This window comes from Strix aluco, chromosome 29, assembly GCF_031877795.1.
Source record: "Strix aluco isolate bStrAlu1 chromosome 29, bStrAlu1.hap1, whole genome shotgun sequence".
Lineage (NCBI taxonomy): Eukaryota > Metazoa > Chordata > Aves > Strigiformes > Strigidae > Strix > Strix aluco.
This window is the reverse complement of record NC_133959.1, coordinates 4,288,610-4,312,018: the sequence shown is the minus strand read 5'-3', so window position 1 is coordinate 4,312,018 and position 23,409 is coordinate 4,288,610. Positions and strand designations below refer to the sequence as shown.

The 23,409-nt window shown below is 43.4% G+C and overlaps 1 protein-coding gene across 1 annotated transcript; it reads right to left on the bottom strand.

The window, feature by feature from the left end:
- Window positions 1–539: 539 nt before the first annotated feature.
- On the bottom strand, window positions 540–4,489 carry NFILZ (NFIL3 like basic leucine zipper). Its single transcript, XM_074808739.1, has 2 exons — window positions 4,451–4,489; window positions 540–1,458 (listed from the first exon to the last, which is right to left on the bottom strand). Exon 2 carries the CDS (start codon window positions 1,434–1,436, stop codon window positions 540–542), a length of 897 nt encoding a protein of 298 aa, XP_074664840.1. The 5' UTR covers window positions 1,437–1,458; window positions 4,451–4,489.
- Between the last annotated feature and the right edge of the window lie 18,920 nt (window positions 4,490–23,409).

Here is a 23,409-nt window from a genome sequence, read left to right as displayed (position 1 = left end):
GGGAATAAAATGGAATAGGTTCTGCTCTCATTTCAAGCCAGTGTAAATCCACTGCCTTTTAATCACTATCCCATTTTCTTGCTCCAGACAGCTGAGGGGTCTGAAACTGTTTCCATCAATAGCTTCCCATGTCAAGCAATTAAGCCTTCAGGCACATTCATGAGGATGAAGGTGATGATGAAGCAAAGGTAGTTTAAAATGGTTGCCACCCCAAGCAGCCGTAGTTGTGTACATGGCGTGGGCACCACCTCCACTGTCTTAGCCTCTTCCTGACTGTGGTCCCTTCACACCTCAAATTTTAGCTTGTGACCACAGGGTCTGACAAGTCTCACCCAGCAAGACGAACATCATGGCCAGCTGCAGTTGTGCAGTAGTGATGCAGCCCAGCCCTATGAACTCCCTTATAATTTATGCAAAGCAGGGAAAATAACTTCCTTCTTTGAAGGATAAGACATTTCCCTCCCACCCCCTCCTTCCAAACCCTTCATGCTTTTGGAAGGTCTTGTGCTGGCTGCAGAGCAAGCCTTTCCTCTGCTACCTCAGTGGGAGTCCAGGCCACTCTCTTCCAAGCCGCTGAGGGCTTTGGTCTTAATCCGGAGCTTGTGAGGTAGGGCAGCATAGTTTCGGCCCTTCAAAGGATCTTCTGAAGGGCAGGGCAGGCTGCATGGGGGTAGAGAAGTTTTGGGCACTTCTTGCTCATCATCTTCATCTGAGACAGTTGTGCTGCTTTCTTTGCTCACCTCGGCAGGACTGGGGGAAGGGCACAAGAAGCAGGCACTACCTGACAAAGGCAAATGGAAAGCGTATTTGTCTGGGCAGTGGTAACTGAGGAATGGAGAGCAAGCTGTGGATCTGAAGGATGCATCAAGCCTCTTTGGCTGTTGAAGGCCAGGTGTGTCCATGGGAGCTGGCTTTGAGTCACAGCCAATGATGTTTCTGGATGGATCAAAGGTTTTGCAGGAAAAGTCAGCTGGGTCCAGCACCTTCGGCACAAAGCTCTTCGCTGTGAAGAAGCAGGACTCCCCAGCAAAGGGGTCTGTTTCAAGAAGTGGAGAGGCTGCTCTGTGCCCTCTGAAATAAACTCCCAGGAAGTCCTGGAGGGAGTGGCCCTGGTGGGTGCTGGTGTCTGGGCTGATAAGCCCAAAGCGCAGTTTCAGGGACAGCAGCTCTGTCCTGAGGATGGCATTCTCCTCGCTGAGAGCAGCCAGCTGGCTCTCCATGGCGAAGTCATTGAGGCGCCTCTTCTCCCGTGAGCGCTTGGCCGCCTCGTTGTTCTTGCGTCGCTTCTCCCAGTACATGTTGTCCTTCTTCTCATCCGGCATGAACTCCCGCTTGCGCCGGGAGGGACCGCTCACCTTGCTGTGGAGGAGCTTAGCCTTGCTCTGCTGAAGCGCAAGCTCACTGATGGTGCTTAGCGGTGCCATGAAGTTTTCCATGGTCGTGAACACAGCCGAGGTTCTGCCAGAATGAGAACACAAAACTATTACTATTAAAGGTGCTATTAATTAATACCAATGAATAAATTAATATAGCCATGTGATTGTTTCATCTCTGTTGCAGTCATACCAGGAGCACTGAGTACAGCACCATACACGCACGTAACCTGGGGACAGCTTCCCTCAGTTATTTCTGTTACTTTGGAGCCACATTTTCAAAATACTGTCAGCACATCGATGCCCTTGCATCTCACCAGTGTCTACAAAATCCATCATGGGGGACCCAAAAAACATGTATGACTGAGCAGAGTTAAAAAGGACATAATTTGCCGACTCAGTGAACAATCACAAACACTTTACCTAACTAACTTCAATCAGGATAATAAAAATTGCTCTCACATACTACTTATCTCCCACTAATCTCAAACTGCCTTATAGAGGAAATAAGACTCATTGCCCCTGTTCTACAGATAAGGAAGGTGCAGGGAGAAGAAATGATTTACCTCAGTCACATAACTTAGTTAGCAGCTGAAGCAGGATTACAAATCTACTCAGTCCCCATTTTTCCCCAAAACCCACTCTGGAAAGCTGGATTTTATGATGTCTGTGATTTTGATAGATCTGTAAGCAAATGTAGATGAACACTATGAAAGTGCCATCTAGGAACTTGCATGTACTTGCACAGCAGGTGCTGAACAGCAATATGGCACCAAGTGTTGGCACAGAAGTGTCCATCTGAAGCCAATGACCACGGTAAGTTCCTGATTACGGGAAGAAGCTAGCAGAGAAAACCAATGATACAGTCTAAATTGTGAATTAAATTAACAAGAGATCACACTCCAGACGTACCCATCTAAGCTACAAGCTTCCTGTAACCTGGCCATCTTCCAGGAAAACCACATCAACCCTCCTGCCTCTGGGCAGTCTGTGAGGGATTGTGCTGGTCCAGTGTGAGTGTCTGGAAGTAGGCACCTGCATGTGGTCACCTCAGACACCCTCTATACTTTACAGAGACCTAGTGAGGGAGCTGAGCATGACATGTATCTTACCCTGTAGTCACATTTGATCAGCTGAGCTCCCTGGACTCTTGTCTACTGACTGTAAGAAAGCCCAGAGTGACTAATTCTGATTTAGACCTTGCAGGCATCTTGGGTCTGGTGAGAGGGATCACATCTTGTGAGCCTAACTTAAGTTTTGGGAAACTACTTTGTAGTGTCAAGAGAAGACATCTTGTTATGACCTCTGCAGGATGGGTAGGGAAGGAGCTGAGAAAGGATCCTACTCAGAAGTGCTTGACTGCCAGACTGCTCAGGACCTAGGTCCCATCTAGTGGAAAGCTGAGCCAGAGGGACCAGCCAGCACTGAGCCTGATAAGCCATCGCCTCTATAAGATTACCCTAAAATGGTGAAGAAGGGCATAATTGTTTCACTTTGATTAGCAACTAATGCACTGAAGCTTTGGTATTTGCCACATTTCAATCCCCAGAGCTTTGCACAAGGTCCTTCATTTTAGCCTCGTGACTACGTGACTGTTGGGACCCACAAAGACCAACGCACAGATAGTGGTCAAGATGAGCTCCACACTGTCTGGTGGGTTGCAGTCCACTTTACTAGCACTGCAATGCACTCATGGTTCACCACGTAGCTAGAATAATAATAGTACCCATTTATATAATTGCAAGGGGCTTTTCTGAGCCATGGGGACAACATCACCAAGGTTCCGGGCAGGGCTGGTCAGAGTGTTGGGGGGAGGAGGGCTGGCTGACATTTTGAACCAAAAATGTTCCCCCCGCCCCCCAAGAAAAAAATGTTTCAGGCTGAAAATTGCACAAACTGAGAGGCAGTAAAATCAACATTACATCCAAAAGCCAACCATTATTCAGATCTTAGCCAGAAACATTCAGTTTGAGCATTTTTGGCTTTCAAACGTCTATTTAGGAATCAAATTAAATGAATGTATTCAGAGCTACAGGTGAAGTGAGAAGTCACACTCCTTCAGAAAGCCTGGGCCATATACAGACATGCAGTCAGAGGCTGTGAACTTGTGAAAATCTGGCATGTGACCTTTCTGAAAATCAACACAGCTAACAATCAGCATGACTAATAGCCAACATTCTTGCTAAATCAATTTATTGCATGAGTGGCATGAACATCTTTTCTTGATGTAAAAGACCCCATTTGAATGGTCTCATTTTCCAAGAGTGACTAGTGATTTCTTAAGAATTCAACTCACAAATGATGTAGAGGACAACATTTTGGAAGCAAAGTACTCTGTTTTCTTATATAGCTCTTTCTCAAAATCAGATTCCTTTTGAAGGTATCTCAAGATAGCACCCAACAAATGAGGCATAAAAGATCACTAGAGGATTTTGAAAATCAAACAATGTGAGAATGTATGTAAAGGAGTTCCATCATATACACAGAGTTACATACATATTGTAGAGCAGAAATGTGAGCACTGAGCCTAAAAATGTTAATCCTCTGTAGCAGCTATTTGATAAAATATTCAGCTGCTTGAAGATAAAATATCAGCTATTTATTTTTACAGATTTGGAGATCTTCAGTATTGGCAGGTTGTCATCAGCTGTGATCTCTGCACAATGCAGACCCACAAAATAGACAAATCCACATCTATTTGCCATCTGAGTTTGCACAGTGTGACCAGAGTTTTGTTCTGGTTTAAATCAGGACAAGTTCCATGAAAGTATTCTCTGTCCGAATCAGTGTGGTTTTGTAATTAAATACATTTTTTGTGTGTATATATTTTAATTTAGCCATAAGTCTTTGAGATCTCAAACAGTATGCAAAGTAACTCAAACAGTATGAGAGTAACTAAAGACCAAAACAAAGAATGTCCTTTAGCATGAATATGTTTGGGGTAATTCCTCCAGCTTTTGATCAAAATTGCTTCTGATCTCAAAGAATCAAAGGGAGAATTTCAGTGAGTGTACCTGTGGTTTCTGACAGCGTCAAGAAACAGAAATACGCTATTGTCTCAGGGCTTAATCACTTACCAGGAATTTTTCAAGTTAGTATTTGACGCAACTTCTTTGTTGAATGAGTCGAAGATCAACAGGTGGCTTTTTCACTGTGTGAACTCATCATCCGCATTGGGCAAAGTGGTTTGTTTTCTCCCTGTCCTTCTCTTGCTCCTGGTGCCTGTCATAAGGAGATCCTATAAGAAGTTTCAAGACTACTGTAACCAACATTCACTGTCCAATACAGCTGGGAAGCATGGGGAATAAAAGGGATCCAGAACAGACATTTGTGAGACAGAACAAAAAGTAACAGAGAACCTGAACTCTTCCTTCCAGCAAACTCATTTCAGCACATTTGTTTAACATTTCCCACATTTGTTCAGTCCCTCACACTTTAATCCATTGTGCCAAGGGGGGATTTTCCTTCAGACCCAACTTAATGCTGCGTGAATTGAAGCAGATGGAAGTGAAATCGTGAGAAGTGAGAGTTGAGCCCAGGAGAAGAGGCAGGAGTCAAACCAGAGAGAGGGCACAGTTACGCTTACTTGGAGGTGGGGAAGGTTTGGAAGGAGGTTGGGTGTGAAGTGGGAGGTAGGGGAAGTTCTTATCGGAGGCAGGATCTGGCCTTTTAAGGGCAAGGAATGAAGACTTAGCTGGACCAATATGTGAACGCATCAAGTTTTAGGCCACAGAGTCTAAACTCTACCTGTTATTTATATATGCAGCCCACAAAGTCACACATATACCCACGTGATATTTGCCTTGGTACTCTTCATGAGTGCAGACTCTAGCAATCAAGCGCACAAGGTGACACACAGCTTGTACCCGCAAGGACAAGTGGAAACATTAATATTAGTAAGGGCAGTAGAACTATTTTGGTCAAGTCCATTATGCAACCAATATTTCCTAAGGTGCATTGGTATCTGTTGTTTCTGCAGCTATAAATGTAGAAGACAATTACCGACGACTTGTGAGAACATCAGCCTTATTCTGTATTATCTGCATCCTGAACAGAAGAGAAAGCACCAAAACCATCGTAAAATGATGGTGTTCCTTCATTTTTCACCTCTGCACTAAATCTGCCAGTTCTGTTTAGACAGAGCATCCTTCTGAAGCCCTACTTATCTAGAGGGAGCAGCCTTTGAACATTTCCATCTCTTATCTTTCTGAGCAGGCAGAAAGTAAGCCACATTTTTATGTAAAGACTATTAAATACATGAAGATAAGCAATAAAAACTATCCTTACCACTTCTACAATGCATCTGATCAGCTGTGAAGAGCTAAATGTATAATGTCCTAGTTTAATGCTGACACTAAACCATTTACACCTCTGTGAAAATGAGGACATGTTGTGTTGAGGTTTTTGTACATGCACTCTATCTACCTGGTCGAAAGATCCTCATTTCTGGTAAAACTGCTTTCCTTCCACTAACAGAGGACCATGTTAGAGCTCAGGCTTCAGAGATTTGGTTCAAACCTATCTCCCCCTCTTTCTCTTATCTCCACCCTGAGCAGCAGATCAGAGCAAACTCTGATGAATTGTACTTTCCAGCAGGTTGTACAAAGCCCTCCAGGAAAAACTTATATCTAACAGGAACTGATTCACTCCAGATCTATGAGACGATATACACTTTTCTTTAATCAAAACACACTGCCTCATAAAACAGCTGGTGAATCTCACTTTTCTGTGATCATAAGTCAAGCCCTCAACCCTCAGATTATTCTTTTTCCCAAGGATGTAGTAAAGTTAGAATAGATCCTGTAAAGGGTAATAAGAACAGTCATAGATTTGGAACAGTTTCTGTAAACAGAAATGCTAACTCATTATTTCTCAAGAAAAAAGAACATACACTGAAATTATCAGGCAGTGGATTTCAAAGAAACAAAAGGAAGCACATCTTCATACAACATAAAATTAAAACGTGGAGTTCATTGCCTGATGATAATGTAGTCATCAAAAATAAAAAAGGAATCACAAAAAATATTAGGCCAGGTAGACCTTTAAGCTGACTCAGTCTGACCGTTCTTATGTCCTAAAATAATGTGTGAATTTGACGATTAAATACATTTCCAGCTGTATTGTGTTTGCGTGGCAAGGTTTTGGTAGCAGGGGGAGTGTCAGGCGTGGCTTCTGTGAGAAGCTGCAAGAAGCTTTCCCCATGTTCGACAGAGCCAATGCCAGCCGGCTCCAAGAAGGACCCACCACTGGCCAAGGCCAAGCCCACCAGCAGCAGTGGTAGTGCCTCTGGGATAACATATTCAAGAAGGGGGAAAAAAACCCTGTGCATTTGCAGCCAGAGAGAGGAATGAGAATATGTGAGAGAAACAACTCTGCAAACACCAAGGTCAGTGAAGAAGGAGCAGGAGAAGGTGCTCCAGGTGCTGGAGGAGAGATTCCCCTGCAGCCTGTGGTGAAGACTATGGTGATGCAGGCTGTCTCCCTGCAGCCCGTGGAGGCTAACGGTGGAGCTGATGTCCACCTGCAGCCCGTGGAGGTCCCCATGCCAGAGCGGGTGGATGTGCCCGAAGGAGGCTGTGACTCCGTGACAAGTCCACGCTGGAGCAGGTTTGCTGCAGGACTTGTGACCCCGCAGGGGACCCACGCTGGAGCAGTCTGTTTCTGAAGGACTGCACCCTGTAGAAGGGACCCACACTGGAGCAGGAGAACAGTGTGAGGAGTCCTCCCGCTGAAGAGGAAGGAGAGGCAGAAACGTGTGATGAATTGACCACAACCCCCATCCCCTGCCCCGCTGCGCTGCTGCAGGGGAGGAGGCAGAGAAAACTGGGAGCACAGCTGAGCCCGGGAAGAAGGGAGGGGTAGGGGGAAGATGTTTTTAAGATTTGGTTTTATTTCTCACTATTGTACTCTGATTTGATTGGTAATAAATTAAATTAATTTTTCCCCAAGTCGAGTCTGTTTTGCCTGTGACGGTAATTGGTGAGTGATCTCTCCCTGTCCTTATCTCGACTCACGAGCCTTTTGTTATATTTTCTCCCCCCTGTTCAGCTGAGGAGGGAAGTGATAGAGTGGCTTTGGTGGGCACCTGATGTCCAGCCCTGATGTCAACCCACCACACCAGCAAGTGTGTTATAGATGCTGTAGAACTGAACCATAGTCATGGGTTTTACCTTTTCTTTGGATTAGAAGAGAGGATAAAGTGGATTACATGCAAAATTCAATCATTTTGATATGGTGAATATCTGTATTTTATTCTTCTCAATTTATTAATTTTTAAAGTACAAATCTAGATTTTACTACCTCTCAGTATGATTTCCCTAAATTGCAAACTTTTTCTTCAACCTTTGCATGTCTCTTTATTTCCCCCTATTTATATCACAAATTCCTATCTACAACCACCAATAACATTTTTGAGTTTGAAGTCTCATTTAAAAACACAGCTGAGAGGAGTATTCTTAACTAAAACCACAAGAATGAAAATCCAAGCATAAATCTACATATATTTTAATTAAATAGGAAAAATCAGTGTCATTTAGAAGTGCATAGAGTGACTTGGCATATCTTCCCTGTGTTAGAGATTTCTTGTTTTTACTCTGAATTGGAAATGGTTGATTTGCTGTGGTATTCCCATGACATAGAATCACAGAATCATGGAATATCTCAAGTTGGAAGGGACCCATAAGGATCATCGAGTCCAACTCCCTTCTCACAGGACTACCTAAAATTAAACCATATGACATGCACAGATTTCAGCACACACTGTATACTTGATTTTCAATATAACTTTAAACAAACAAAGGAAAGAAAGCTTCCAATTATTTTTCATAAAACACATAATTCCATTATGAAATTAACTACCCTACAGAAAATTTTTGGATCAGACTTTGACTCCCAGCTTCCTTATCACACTCAATTGCACCCATATACCTAAGAGCCAATCCATGGAAACATCACTGGAGTTTACCTACCTTAATTAAACTGGGAACAGAATTTAAGATGTAAGGAGTTCAAATCAGCAGTTTGAGCCAAGCTACCCTACGCGGATATAAAGGAGCTTGATAGCTGCCTATTTTTTCACTCTTAAATCATATCATCCTAAATTACACCAGAACTCAGCTGTTAATCTCAAGCCACTCTAGTACATCAGTATCTAACCCACAGGAGTTATTCAGAATTTACACTGATAAAATGAGATAATAAACAGGCCGCAGTGAGCATGGTATGATTTACAACAGAAACCTCTGAAAACTTCTACCAGGAGCACTGCGCTGTACAAACACTGCACTGCAAGCACCTTGGTAAACAAGTTTCAATCCTTGCTGCTGCTTCTTCACCTTAGTAATAAGAGAAAAAAAATAAATCTGTGGTTTGGCAGTAGCTTACAATACTCTCTAAACCTGGTGGCCTGTTTTAGATAAAAGGACATCATTCCAATTACTCATGTTCCTGCGTATTTCACATTCACACTGAAGCAGTGGTTAGCAGGTGCTATTTAGGAATAGGTATTACTCACTTCACGTATCTCAGTGGGAAATAGCATAGTCTAGTGATTAAAGCAGGCAGCAAAGGAGACAACAGAGCAGACATAATGACCTGTATGCCTGAACTCCCGGACAACTACTTCTGTGCCTGCTACTGATGGAAGAATCGGTCTTGCTGGAGAAGTTTTAAACTCCAATTCAAAGCAAAATTGATTCAGAAACCACTACGGTATGCCAAAGTCACAATTTTGCTGTGTGTCTATTTTGAAAACACACAAATGCTTGTTGGCTCAGAGCACCAAATGTTGCTGCAAGTCTGTCAATGTGTTGCAGTGCCTTTATAGACAGATTTTCAAAATCAAGCATTTGCACCATCAGGACAGGTTTTCTAAAGTCTGGTTTCCACAGAAGCTTTGCACTCATTTGGGCACTCGTTTGAAAATCAGATTCCAAGACCCCATAAGGATTCTCTGGAGTGTATCACTCTTGAAACCTGGCCACAATCACAGATGCTGAACTCCTGAAAATTAAGACTTTCTCTACAGATTCAGAGTCCCAAGGATATATTGAAATGTCTGTTGTACTGAAATTCTAGGCTCAAATATATTAAATCACTGTCTCTGCAACTTAATCACAATGGATTGTTTGTTAGGGGCTTGGTAGAGTTAGTTTTGTCTTTTGGTCTTGAGGTATGAGACTTCAAACCATGTGAATATCAAAAGTACCAAACCACCTGCAGCAGAACTGCTGGGTGTTACAGTTTATGAGCTGTATAAGCCTCTCCTGATTCCTCAGTCCTTGTGGTCAAAGCCCAGACCACTGAGGCTGCATTGCTCATGGTAACTAGCCTCAAAACCAGCTCAGGTATTACTCTATTTGGAACAAACTGACCTCTGAATTTTACTGTGGGTCTACAACAGACCGTAAGACTGGAAACGTGCTGCAAAACCCTTAAAACCCCTGAGCTACTAATGATTCTCCGCAAGCGACAGAGTTTTGCATTTCTTAGTCTGCAAATGCCTCGGTGTGTGCTTCTGCTGAATAATGAAGTCTTCACAGTGTTTGCTTCATTTCACTTGCCTCTGTGCCCAAGAAAGCTGACCCCGCCACACCATGGCTCAATGTAAGATATTTCATAAATTTTTTTTTTTTTTTTCTCTGGGAAAGGACTTTAAAGAAATCCTTTTTCTTCCTCTCCTTTATTTCATAGTTTGGGTCAAAAGTACTGACTTTTCAGCAGATTATGCTTGGCAGGGATAGATTAGTCGAATTCTGAAATACTGGAATTGGAAACTCGAGTGTTTCAGTTGAAAACACAGTTAAAATCTTAGTATTTTCAGATAATTTTTTCTGATTTTTTTTTTAACAACTAAAACTTTCCTTCAAAAATCAACTAAGTCTGAAACATGGTCTAGATATTACTGAGCATTTTACAAACATTTTTAGTTGTCTTGTTCCTTCAGTTTCAGCACCTACTTGGTGGACCCTCCTCCAGGAACGTATAAAGCATGAATAACTGAATCGTTCTTCTTCCCCTTGCCATTTCTTCACTGCACAATGCAGGGTAGTACAGAAAAAGCTGAGCTATTTCATTCGGATGCAACGATGCTGAGACAGACTGGAATTCCCCCAAGCTCACTAATGCCAACAAGCTCAATTTGGCAACGCTACCATGACCAGACTACATTTACTACTGAAGCTGGTTTACTGAGAGCATGCTTAAGCACAGTCATAGTGCACAGATTTGAAGGACCAGACCATACTGTATCGGATCTGTGTCACATCATCTATAGAAAAGCAGTAAATAACACATAAAACCATTATGCTCCGCAGCAGCTTAGATGGCAGGTATGTTAATTCTTGCATGTGGATATTTTAGGTGCCTGCTTTTGGTCTGCTGTGCTAACAGGAACCAGCAAGGTGTGACTGAATTTACCTTGGTGTAACTCAGCACTGTCTTTTCCAGCCGCTAGATCTTCACTCACACGACTGATGGGAGAAGAAGAGAATTAGCCCAGGAACTCACACATCTGTCTCCGGCTGAACGAGCAGATGGATGCTCGTGCGCAGCATGCACTGGCGGTACATGCAGCCCTGCATCCGCTCTCCACCTCTCTCTGCCTACCCAGAGGGATGGAAAATTCCATCTGGTTCATACCGAATCTGACAAAAACTGCTGTCACAATAGTTTTTTTTAAAAGTAAAGACTGATTCACAAAGATAAAGCTCATAATTATCTGAAGGTAACCCCCCCACGTTACAGTGATGCCTCATCATGAGGAACAAGTAAGAGGCGGTCTAGACCCAAAGGTAAGTTCCTTCCTCTCTGTAGCACAAGAATGTCATTGCAGGCTATGAAATAACTGAGACCCAAGCATGTGTTTAAACTTAAACAGAGTCTAAGAGCTTTGTCTGAGACAAGGCCAGAAATGCTGGCTTAAGCACGGCTGCTGTTGATGTTAGCAAGTCGGTGGCTTTCTGTCTTGGAAATTCAAACTCAAGAACCACCAGAAAAGAACTGAACACTCTTCTAATCTTTGCTACTTGCAATCATCCACGGTTAGTAGGTCTTGAGGGCACACAAAATCCCTATTTTAGAAACAGAGTGGTATCATTCGCAAATGACAAAGTCCCCCGCTCCGTAGAAGCTGCAAAGATACCACTGTCAAAGTTCGTAACAATAAATACTTTAATAGGAAAAGCAGAACAAATCCTGATAAAAACAAGGACCTTCCCTCCATTTTCAAAATCCGTTCCCCAGCAACCACCAGTCATCAGGAAAGACAGCCTTCTCCTATATTTGATACTCCTGATTCCTTTCTTCATCTTTTCACATATCTGTTTCAAAACGCCCAACCCAAAATATTTTGTTCAGCCAGTAAAACTTCCAGAACCTGCTTCATTCCCCATTCTCCTGCTTGTTGTGTAATCATTTAAATCAACAGTTGCAAATTATTCCTTATTTAGAAAACTGAATTAGGTCCTCAGCTTATTACTGAGCCATAAAGACACACATATGCAGTTGAGCCCCACGGGGTTTTGCTGACCCAGCAGTGCTGTCATCCAGATTGCAGCCCTAAGAAATGATTTTGCTTTAAGTACAGAAGCCAAAGCCAAGCTCTCCCGCTCTTTCCCCCAGTCTTTTCCTGCTCCTAGCCCCAGGACAAGCATTTCCAGAATGCAGGACCGACCATTTACAAAAGTTTTTGCAGAACCTAAATAAAACTCATCTCATTGCTTACCTCCCTGCTTCAGAACAAGAAATTGATGATCACAAAATAGAAATCATTCACACTAAGATGTTCAGAAATATTTAGCAGATCGGGAGTTGAGCACATCAAGGACCACAAATTTTTGTGCACGGTGCCTTTCTCAACGTTTTCTGGTAGGAAGACTCTCATCCTTGTGTTCTTTTGCAGAAGTCCTGTCAAAGGATCTGACAGTCTCTAAAAGCTTTCCTTTTTCTTTTGAAAGGAAGTAAGCCATCGCTACTGGCTTGTCTTGGAGGCTGCCAGGCCTCCTCCACTCATACGCACGTGCAAAGGGCACTCGCTGCAGAGCGTGACCACATCTCTCATTCATTAATTAATATCAAGATTTTCTGTCAGAGGTTTCCCTTTCACTCTGCTATCACAGGAAATAAATAAATGAAACTTTTGAAGATTTTGCAAGGCAGAGTCATGCATTGGCCACTTCTGCCTGAGTTTCTATAATACACAGAACTGGTGACAACCCACTCGTACTAAAGACGAAACTCTTAATTTCAGTCCCAAATCATTGAGTTTCTCTGTGCCCAAAGCAATGGGGTGCTTATCAGTGCTTTATCAGATTCAAAATACTTACTTCTGGGTAACTAAAGTGAAACACTTATGTAAATTCACATGGTCCAGTCCTAGAAATAATTTTTCCAGATTCAAACTGATAAGCACCCTGTTGCTGTAGATAAGCACCCATGGGGCTGCAGTTTCTTTTTTAAATCATCAGAAAAGAAGATAAGGCTCTAAATTAGGACTTGGGTTTTATCTGAAAGTACACTAGAGTCAAATATGGAGTGCCTCCACTAATGCTGTACAACTCATTCCAGATTTCTGCCAAAGGAGCAGAAATCAGCAGCCAGACTATAATAGTCCTTACAGAAACCAGCAAAAGTCAATGAACTATGTCTTCCATGACTTGGGTCATTCCTTGCAATTTTAATATTCACAGTACACTTTCACTGGATGGAAGCAGTGGGAATTTCTGCCTAAATGGCTTGACTGCACAAGAAGATGCTCCTTTTTCTCAAAACACAAAGCCAAATTCTGCTGTTAACTGCATCTTCTCTGACTTTCTGCTATTAATTGTAACTTATCATCTGACTTACTGCACAGATTTGAAAAAGGAGGGAATTATGACCTTGGCACAGATTTCAGCTAGACACACATCAGATTACTCACCACAGTGTTTTCATCTGCCAGAGCATTTAGGTGTGAGATGTCCCCAGGAGCACAGGACCAGTCCTCGACTCCCTGAAGACTGAAACTCAGGGGACACTTCACTCCCCCTGTTGCTGTGGCCACATTGACATGGTAGCACAGTAAGAACACACTTCAAACTAATACTAGACAATAACCTAGCCAGGAAGCAGAGAACAACACTACAGCCAGGGCAAACTGTGAGACAAAATACAAGGACTGAGAAAGGCTGAACAGCAAAAACTGGATTGTGCTCTAGAGGCCTGTGTTTCAGTGAAAAAGTCAGGGCAGGAGTCACAAGGATGAGGCCGGGTCCTTGAGTCATTGCTTGCAGGTGGACAGGCAAAAAATTGTGAAGCTTAATAAGACTTTCCTAGTATCTGGTGTTTCCCTGAAAGCCTCTGCTAGCTGAAGTTACCTCATTAGGTAGGAGTCTCAGCTTTTGATTAGAGAAAAATCTGTTTAGCTCTTGTGCATGCAGAAGATAAAATACATGAGATTGTTGAGCCTCAAAATTGAGACAAATGGAAAGCTTCCCTTCAACAACAACAACCACCCCACAAACAAAACAAAACCAAACCAAAAGCTCTTCACATTTTGATTTCACCACTCAACATCACTTGAATTTAACTTTTAAAGACATGCTGCAAAGAAGACATCTTTAAAAGTTAGAACTGGAATGTTTTCTTAAAATAGCTCATGTCTTACAGTCTTCTTATTAGAGGACTGCAGTTCTGAGACATCTTAAAGGATGCCTGAATTCTAAAAGGGGTCTTCTGAAATGAAGCCTGTTACGTTTGGCAATCAGAAATGTCAGAGTCCGGAGTCATTAGTCTTTTCTGAAATACTGCCTGAAGTCTGCAGATTATTCCACTCATGCTGGCATGGAAGTCATCCTACAGTTAATTGTTGTAATAATTATTTCTCATAAGCAGAGATGTTAGATACGGGATAATTGGCATGTAGTATACTTATGAACAGCACTTTCCTTTTCCCAATAAATCTTTGAATGTCCCCAAGAAATGTATCCTGTCATAAGCCGCAGCACAGCAAAGTTCAAATTTAGAGTGGTAAAAAATTTATCATACCTAGATATTTCAAAAAATTTAAGTCTTGTATTCTGTATGATAGAGCAAGGGCATTTGTTGCACGTAGAACGAGGAGGTTCCAGCCTTTGGGTGGGCTCTTGGTACTCACTTCTTGGTCTGGGAGGACCTGAGAAATGTCCTTCTCACAGGTTCTTTTAATCAACAGAATAGTTATTTACTGTCGCGCTCTCTTTAAACCAAAGGCAATGCTGGCTACTAATTATTTTCAATATTATACATGGAAGGGATTTAAAAAAAATCATCTTGTTTAAAATGTCCACACCTCAAATATAAAGTAGTTCGGGGGAGTGGATACTCGAGTGTTTCAGCTACACTGATGTGACAAGAGCAGTGTCCTTTGTTAAAAGCTTCATTCTCTTCCACCCCACTAGAAAGAATGCAGCAAACTGGAATTTCACATTTTCTACTGCTCAGACCTCTATACTCACAATATACTTGATTTTGCATGTGGGGTGCAAAACCTGCTCTCAGGCATCAATAGGAGAAGCAAAACTGCTGCCCACATCCAAATTCTCCTATGTAGGTATTAGCCATACAAAGCAGAAGAAACAGTTTTGCTGAGTGCGTAAAAAATATACAAAATTGTGTTGCTCTGTCTGAAGCTGCAGTTTTGATCTCATTATACTGTCTGTATGACTCTTGTCCCTCTATTTATTTATATATCTGAATTCCCTGTTCCGGTGCAATGTGCAGCTCATGTTGGAAGTACAAGAGTTCCTTCTGTGGCTGATTGAACAGCTACAAAACTGTTTCTATGTGATCAAGAGAAAGCATTTTGGTTTTATCTCAAATTAAATGTTTCGGGATAGTTAGCCATTGGCTCTTGTTAGGACTTGATAAATTTCAATATGAAAATGCCTTTTTGAAATGACATTTTGCTTGGTAAATTTGAAGTAGAAGATGTTTAGAAGCATTTTGAGTCGTCCTAAAAACAGCTTCCTTTTTTTTTAGTCAAAATTATTTGCCAGTGTAACTCTTAGAAAAACAGTTTTAGGGTCACTAATATGTTGGGTTTTGAATGTAGTCTCTTGCAAAAAATTCACTCAGTTGTATTCTGTGAGGTCTAAAAATACCCAAGGGCTGATTTCCTTTCCTGTCTTTGAAGCTCTTAATACACTGTCAAACAATATGGATGTGCATTATCATATACATTATGTTGATTTAAATCTGCTTAAATAAAAAGTACACCTCATGAACCGGTTGCTTCTGCTAGACCAATCTGCTGCCTAAAATCTGTAATGACAAAAAATACAATTTACAAAAGCAATTGAAAAAATCTTCCTTCCATTCTCAAAAATAATTTGTGAAATTCAGGAGCGAAATGTACAAAGAACATAAATGGGATGTGGCATTGTAGCGGTAACAATTTCAGGTATCTACAGTCTATTTTTTAAAACTATTTTGGGATGAGCCCTCTAAATCTGGAGCTGAAAATGTGAACTGTCTTCTCATCAAGAAATCCCAGAGCCAAACGGGAATGAAGGTGAGCTGGAGTGTCAGGTACAAGGGTAGGGTGGCTGGGAAGAGGAATAGACATCAAAAGGGTCGGAGGCAATAGCATGAACTATTAAAGAAACTTAGAAAAAGTTAGATCTGGTGCTTTTAAATCCTTTTGTAAACCTCATCAAAGTGCCCTGCTAAATGCTTAAATCCAAGGAGATTTTGCAAATTTGACTTCTAAGGGAAAAAAAAAATGCATCTTTTAATTTCTCAGCTAAGTAAGAACATGCCAATGGATTGAAAGTCAGTGAATGTGAGAGTTCCTCCCACAGTCTTAATTGATTTATCTCATGACATAACTTTTCAGAGATTTTCATTAAAAATCTTCAGGAAGAGTTTTTTAGCATGTGTTTGATATTAGTTTACTGTTAATATGTCTCTGCTAGCAATAACAAGATTCTGTAGCTGGAACTGCATTTTGTGTTGCTTATATAAATAACCAAGTGATTATGAACAGCAGATTTTGGTTTGGCAGGTTTGCAGCATACAGAGAGATACGCATCTCTGTCATATGAGACTCACTAGCTTTTTCAACAAATGCTCACTTTTTCATTAACTTGCGTTTTACATCTACAATCATGACACTTAGGTAGAAGGGGAAATTTGATTAATTCCACAGAATTCAGGATGGCGGTTTCACTTTCTTTTGCATATCAGCTTTTCTCTCTAGAGTTTTCTCTACTGCATATTACTTGCGATGACTATGAAGTATACAAAGAATATTGGGTTTAACAGTAGACAAAGAGCAAAGAAAGGGCCATTGCTACCACAGCGACCTGAAAGTGTTTGAATGTGCCATGATTTTTGTGTGGCAAGGGATGCACAGTGTGCCTGAGAGAGTTGATTGCCCCATGGCAGCAGGACCTCTTTTCAGGAGTAATTCTCAAGGCCTATTGACAGCACGTTCCAATTCTCCTGCATTTTAATTAATGATAACAGTGTTAACAAGAAACTGAGGGGCTTCTTTTAACCGCAGGGGAGGAAACGCTGTGTTCTGGAGTTCACTGAAAGCCAGTAGGAAAAGTGGCTTCAAGACACAGCCTTTTGTTTTGTGCTTGCAGACCGTGCAGTAGTGTTGAGCTCTGGCTGCAGATTTCCGTGCCACTTTAAAGTGCTTCTAACACCAAAGACTGCCTCTGAAGTGGAGGTTAGTGAATCCTCGAAGCTCATGACTGTGATGTGTATCACTCTCTTCAGTTAATATAATTCAAATACTAAATGTTTTATTTCTTCACTGTAAAATTCGTTGTTTTACTGAAGCAAAGTAAGGACAGTGAACCTTGGGCAGAAAAAGGGGATTAAATACACCTTTTCTTTATATCCTTTAATGATAGCTGTCAGCTTTAAAATTCAAAACAAGAACTATTTCATCACAAGCCTCAGAAATAACACACAATAATTTTACACCTGACTCCAGGTACAATAAATGCATATCTCCTGCCTTTATATAAATCCTGCGTGCCTTCAGAATAATTTTCCCTCTGTCTTTCACTCTCAAACTTGCTACAGAAGGGGAAGTCTGAGAGGGAGAGAGGGAAATGACAACAACCCCTTCCCGTCTTTGAAATCAGATGCAAAAGGTTTTTCAAAGCAAGAGAGGAAAAGGCTTGTTCCCAGAAGCTTTGTGAACTAAAGAAACCACGTTACAAGCTGAGCAATGATAGAAAGAAACAAACAGTCCTACATGATGTTAAAAATTTTTTAACTGTTTCAATGCCTGGATGATTTGTATTTTCTGTCTTGGTTCTCAGTGCTTCTGATATTGTAAGGGACATAGTGAAGGGCATATACATCAATATCTTCCCCACAGAGAGCAAGCAAAGGGAAAGCAAATTTTCAAAAGTTGTGTTTTTACACAGACTTTGACATAAAGGATGAGGTTTTCAGAAGAGGTTTGCATCTAGGAGCTCCAACACCGTGAAAAACTGGCCAAAAGTTTCATAGGAGAAATTCAGACAGGGAAGGAGAGGAAGAGTATACAGGGAGATGGAAGGGAAAGGTTTGAAGCACATACAGACCAGCTGGAACAAAACACGTTGTGCTTTCAGTGCAGGCTCACTAGCTTAGGAAACTCACAGCAGTTTGCTATGGTTAAAACATAAAGTTGAGCAAACGTCGATGCCATACAGGGACCTCCATGACTGGAGTTGCTCTTGGCCTAGGCAATCATTCTCACCATACTAACCACTGGTATCACTAAGACCAACTGTCTTTCCTGGCCTTGTCATCTCTGCAAGCGAAGCTTTGTGCAGAGACATGCAAAGGGCTCCGTCCACCAAGAGGTGGGTCCTTCTGCCAGGGTGGGAACCACCAACAGAAGGTCCTCTCCAAGGAAGACACCTTTCTACTGCGGCTCCTCCACGGAGATGGTGCTGACCCCTCTCTTCAGGACTGCAAATCCAGCACCTTACATTCACTATGTTATTATCAAGCTCTGCTGCTGTGCTGGCTGCCATAAACACACAAAGTGATGCTCTAGAAACAACAGAAATCTGCCCAATGCAGGAAATAAATTCTTCCTTAGTCTCACAGCCAGGCCTGTGCAAGTGCATGAACGTTGATGTGAAAAGGAGATTGAACCACAATAATGACATAGGCAAGAACAGACACCAAAAATGTCCAACTGTGACAACTAGGCAAACATAGTAGAAGCATACAACAAAATCTACAAATAAAACCACCTCCATTAGGGAGGAAGATACAAGCATTGCAAAATGGTAAGTGTGTGTGCATCCGTCTGTGTGTGCATACAGGTGTCGGTGTGTTTGCACATGTGGCAGGGAGGAGTGCTGAATGTCAGAAGATTAGAGAAAGATAAATTCAGGGACAGATTGGGGAAGTATAGAGTGCATAGAGATAACATGTAGGGGAGAGAGAGAGGGAAAGGAAGGAGGAAAAAGAAAAAAGGAGAAGAAAAAGATGAGAAAAGGATGAAAAAGGATGAAAAAAGAAAAAATACAAAAGCTAGCAATTTTCACACCGAAACCCATCTGCTTTTCAGGGAAGGCAGCAGGAGTCCAGGGACAAGCACAGAAATGGTTTTCTGGTAGGGTATTGCTGCCTTCTTTGCCCCAAAACACCTGAAGAAGCCCCAGCGCCATGAACTCCCTCTCACTAACCTGGCCAGGACTTACCCTGCAGATCAGACGCGACACCCGGAGTGTTGTGGCATCAGCTTCTCACCCAAGAGCCACCCAGGCAGGGCGAGAGGGGGACGATGAACTCCTCTGACGAACGCTGCCTCACCACACGCCCACTTGTGACAGCCCTGCACTGCGAGACATGTCAGTGGGTCAGGGTCAGTGAGGATTCTTTTTTGGCTTTTTAAAAAAATTTTTTTTTTTGCTTTTTTGCATAACCAGGTCCCAGGAAAGCTGAAGTCATGTAGTTATTACGTAAGAGGCGGTGACATGCGGTGGCAGAGCAGGCAGCATCACCGGTGGGGGGGGTCAGGTGGCTCCCGCCAGCAGCACAGCTGCTTTCGAGCTTCCCGTTAACATTTACACCGAAAAAGCGAGTCAGGCCCGGAGGTGGCAGCAAAGGGGGTGGCCTCCCTGCTGAGCTTGAAGTTTAAAAAGCTGTTGTAGGTGTTGAGTCACTCAGCAATCCGGCAATGAGTGTCAAGTGTTGTGCCCAGCCGAGCTGAGGGAGGTGGAGCAGTGGCCTGGGCACTGGTGGGACACAGTGAGGAGGAGGCAGGAGGGCTCGATGGATACAGCCAGATAAATCTCGCTTTAAATAAGAGTCAGGGCAAGTCAGTAGGGCACAAATAAATAAGGAGATTCAGGGCTGCACACACACACACACACACACACAGCCCCCCGCCACAAGGCACCCCTGCAGAGCTCTCCTCCCCGCCAGGCCCCTACACCCAGGAGCCGCCCGTTGCCTCGCCCCTTCCTCCACCCTCTCCCACCTCGGGGGTTTGCTCACCCAGCCTGCGGCGACAAGGAGCCCAGGGGAAGGGGCTCTCCCCAGCTCAGGCCCTGCCTGCCCGCAGGAACACGGGTGCTGCTCACCCCGCCGCCTTAGGCCCCCAAGGCTCTTGGGTGCGGACACCCCAGGGAGGCACCTTGGGGGACACATGTTTGACGTCCTGGTGCACCTGGGCCAGCAGAAATGACCACCGCTGAACATGGCGAGCCAGCTGCCTGGGCCCATCTTCTCGCTTTCTGTCAAGAGTCAAGGGCAGGATTTGCCCTTAAATCCCCAGAGGCTGATAAATGAGCAACACCGGGGCCTCCTGCTCGCCCTGTCAGCCAGCCCAGGGAGGAGGGGTCCCTCACTGAGGTGGCTGCAGCCTCAAGGTATGTGAAAGGTTTCAATACACCATTTTTAGAGCATGTTGGAGCATTTCTGGTGCTCTTCTGTCACGTAAGAACAAGTTTGCACAACAGAGAGGCAGCAGCTGAGGAGGCGCTGGGATCGCAGGGCCTGGTGGGGGTGAAGGAGGCCCTGGGCAGGCACAGGGATGGCAGCGTGGCTCGACAGGTTATAGCCTCAGGGACAGGCTTCCATCCCGAGGGGAAAGTGGAGCCATTATTGTGGTGCTTATTTATGCCTCTTGTGCCTCATCTGTGATGTGGGAGATGTCACATACTTATGTGCCATGTAAAATCCTCCAAATCTATAGGACCTAGAAATTGTTACCCCTCCAAATGCTGGGACAACTTACTAAATTTTGTGAAGGAACTCTAAAATCCTTGTGGACAATACAAGGAAAAGCAGTTATCTGGGTGCAGCAGTCAGTGTGACAGACCTGCGATTGTGGGTGATGCTGGAGACTTACTCTAGCACCGATTCCTCATGTCCCTCCACAGCTCTCCTCTGCACCACTGTTTTCAGTTATGTTTCATTATCGATGAGTGAAGTATTAGCACACACCAAATTGCTGTGCTAAAGACAGCCACAGTTAATTAGTTGATTCCAATCTGTTTTAAGCAGGTGTTATACCCTGTGCTCCACATCTCCCGGGAGGTTTGCTCATGGGTGGTAGTTTAGAATGAACCAGCTTCTTCCCTTGGTGAGGAAATGCAGGTACAAAGCAGGAGATAGTTTGCCTTGGGTTAGGACTCACCCTGCAGAGCCTAATCACAAAGACGATGTAGATGATGGGTGCAGGTCTGAGACTTCAGGCAGGTCAGTGGTATCTCTCTACAGACTGAAATTCCAAATCAATAAAATGAGGATAATCATTCTGATGACAGATTATATGGTACACACTGCATCTGCCTTGGCAGCACTATGATCTTATTTGTGCTTTTGCATTCTGTTGTAATACAGTGATGAAACTCTGTTGATAAAGGTGTAAAAATTGCTGTGCCTACCCCGAGGACAGAAGAACGAGGAACTAGCTCTGCTGAGGAGTCACTGCAGCCCACAAAAGCAGAAATCACCTTTGTGGTCTGCTGCCCCATTACCTGTGCCACCTGGTGGACACCGACGAGGAAACACCGAGCTGCACCGGAGTTAAATAAATGTTTGCTGAAGGCACAAATACTGCCCTGGGTCCCAGGAGTCCAACGCAGGCCACTCTAATTCTTTGAGGTGGAGTGTAAGAGCAGTGAGGGCTGAACCTCCCAGCTGGAGAGGTATGAATGGGATTGGACACATGTTGGTATGAACTTTTAAAAGTAGCAGTGCGGAGAAGATGGCCCTGCGTGCCGTCAGGGTGAACTGTTTTGTAGTGAAAATTAACGTGCCTCTTCCCAGGCAAACGTGCCTGGCTGGATGCCTAAGCCTGTGCTGCTCCCCAGCACGCGTCCGCAGTGCCTTAGCTACCACAGTCCTCCGAGTCCAGGAAGGGACAGGACGCTTATCAGAAATCCTGTATCTTATGACTGGATTTGAACCCACCTGCAGGGGAAGTTTTTATTCATTCCAGTTTCATTTATAGCACTGGGGGGAAGCTTTTACAGAATCCTTCTTTTCAATCAAATGAAGTTAAAATTGCCAGAGCGTCGCTTCTTTGCCTTTTTAACCAACGTGAATTAAGATTTGCAAAAGCATTGAAGAAACCAAGGAACCTAGGTCTTAGTTTTCTGGGTAACATATTTTAAAGTCTTTCTGGATGTTTAGCCATATTTTATTTTTAAACTTGATTTCCTTGAGCAGCAGTAAAATTTCAGCCTGAGGGATTTAGACACTTGTATATCTGAACTGTCTCCATAAAGTTGGCTGCTTTTTTTTTTTTAAATAGTTCTGACAGGGTTAGTGTGAGCAAGACGGAAAGAGAATCCTTTTTCACAGGACAGCAGGCCTGGGAAGGGGCTGAGCTGTAGAGGTCACTCTTCTCCCTTATTGCTCCCAAATGTGGGAATCAGGATACTGCTGATTTCATTTAACTTCAGATAACTGGAAAAGCAAGGTTGCTACATATGGACCTATCTTCTATGATACTTCTTATAGTGAATGGAGAGAAACAGACTTTTCCCCCTCTACTCCACTCTCGTCAGACCCCACCTGGAATACTGTGAACAGCTTTGGGGTCCCCAGCATCAGAAGGACACAGACCTGCTTGAGCGGGGCCAGAGGAGGCCACGAAGATGCTCAGGGGCTGGAGCACCTCCCCTGTGAGGACAGGCTGAGAGAGTTGGGGGGGTTCAGCTGGAGAAGAGAAGGCTCCGGGGAGACCTTAGAGCGGCCTCCCAGGACTGAAAGGGGCTACAGGAAAGGGAGGAGGGACTCTTGATCAGGGAGTGTAGGGATAGGATGAGAGGTAACAGTTTTAAACAGAAAGAAGGTAGATTTAGATTAGATATAAGGAAGAAATTCTTCCCTGTGAAGGTGGTGAGGCCCTGGCACAGGTTGCCCAGAGAAGCTGTGGGTGCCCCCTCCCTGGAAGGGTTCAAGGCCAGGTTGGACGGGGCTTTGGGCAACCTGGGCTAGTGGAAGGTGTCCCTGCCCATGGCAGGGGGGTGGAACTAGATGAGCTTTAGGGTCCTTTCCACCCAAACCATTCTATGATTTTGTAGGGTGTGAGTCATCTGATTATTTTAGATTATTATCTTGAGAAGAAAAAAATACATCACAGCATCTTTCTCTGCATTGGGCATAAAGGCAGTGTAAGGTGAGTAGTCTGGATGAGAGCTACAGTGTTGCCAGATCAGTCTGTGTTCCTGCTGTAAGCCTAGAGTTAGGAGTGCCAGTCAGAAACAGCATAAAACCATCTGAGAGCAGGCTGTTGTGGAGACGAAGACCCTCAGATTGCCCCAGAATAGGAAAATAAACCCAGGACTCTTAGAATTTGCGAGGAAGTAATTTGTAGGGTCTGAAGATACAGACTGTATCTATCCATCACTATTCTGTTATCACTCACAAAAGTCTTTTTGGCCCAGACACTCTAAACTGTGATCAATGTTCAACAGTAACATAGCACACTTTGAGAGCATGTATTCTTGTGAGAAAACCATGAATCTGATCACAGAAGATCGGTGATTACCTCCATTAATTATTTTTTTTATTTCAACAACACACCAACGATGTCTCACCT

Bases quoted from the DNA above. Each gene is read 5' to 3' on its own strand.
- NFILZ (XM_074808739.1), bottom strand. From the start codon at position 1,436: ATGGAAAACTTCATGGCACCGCTAAGCACCATCAGTGAGCTTGCGCTT.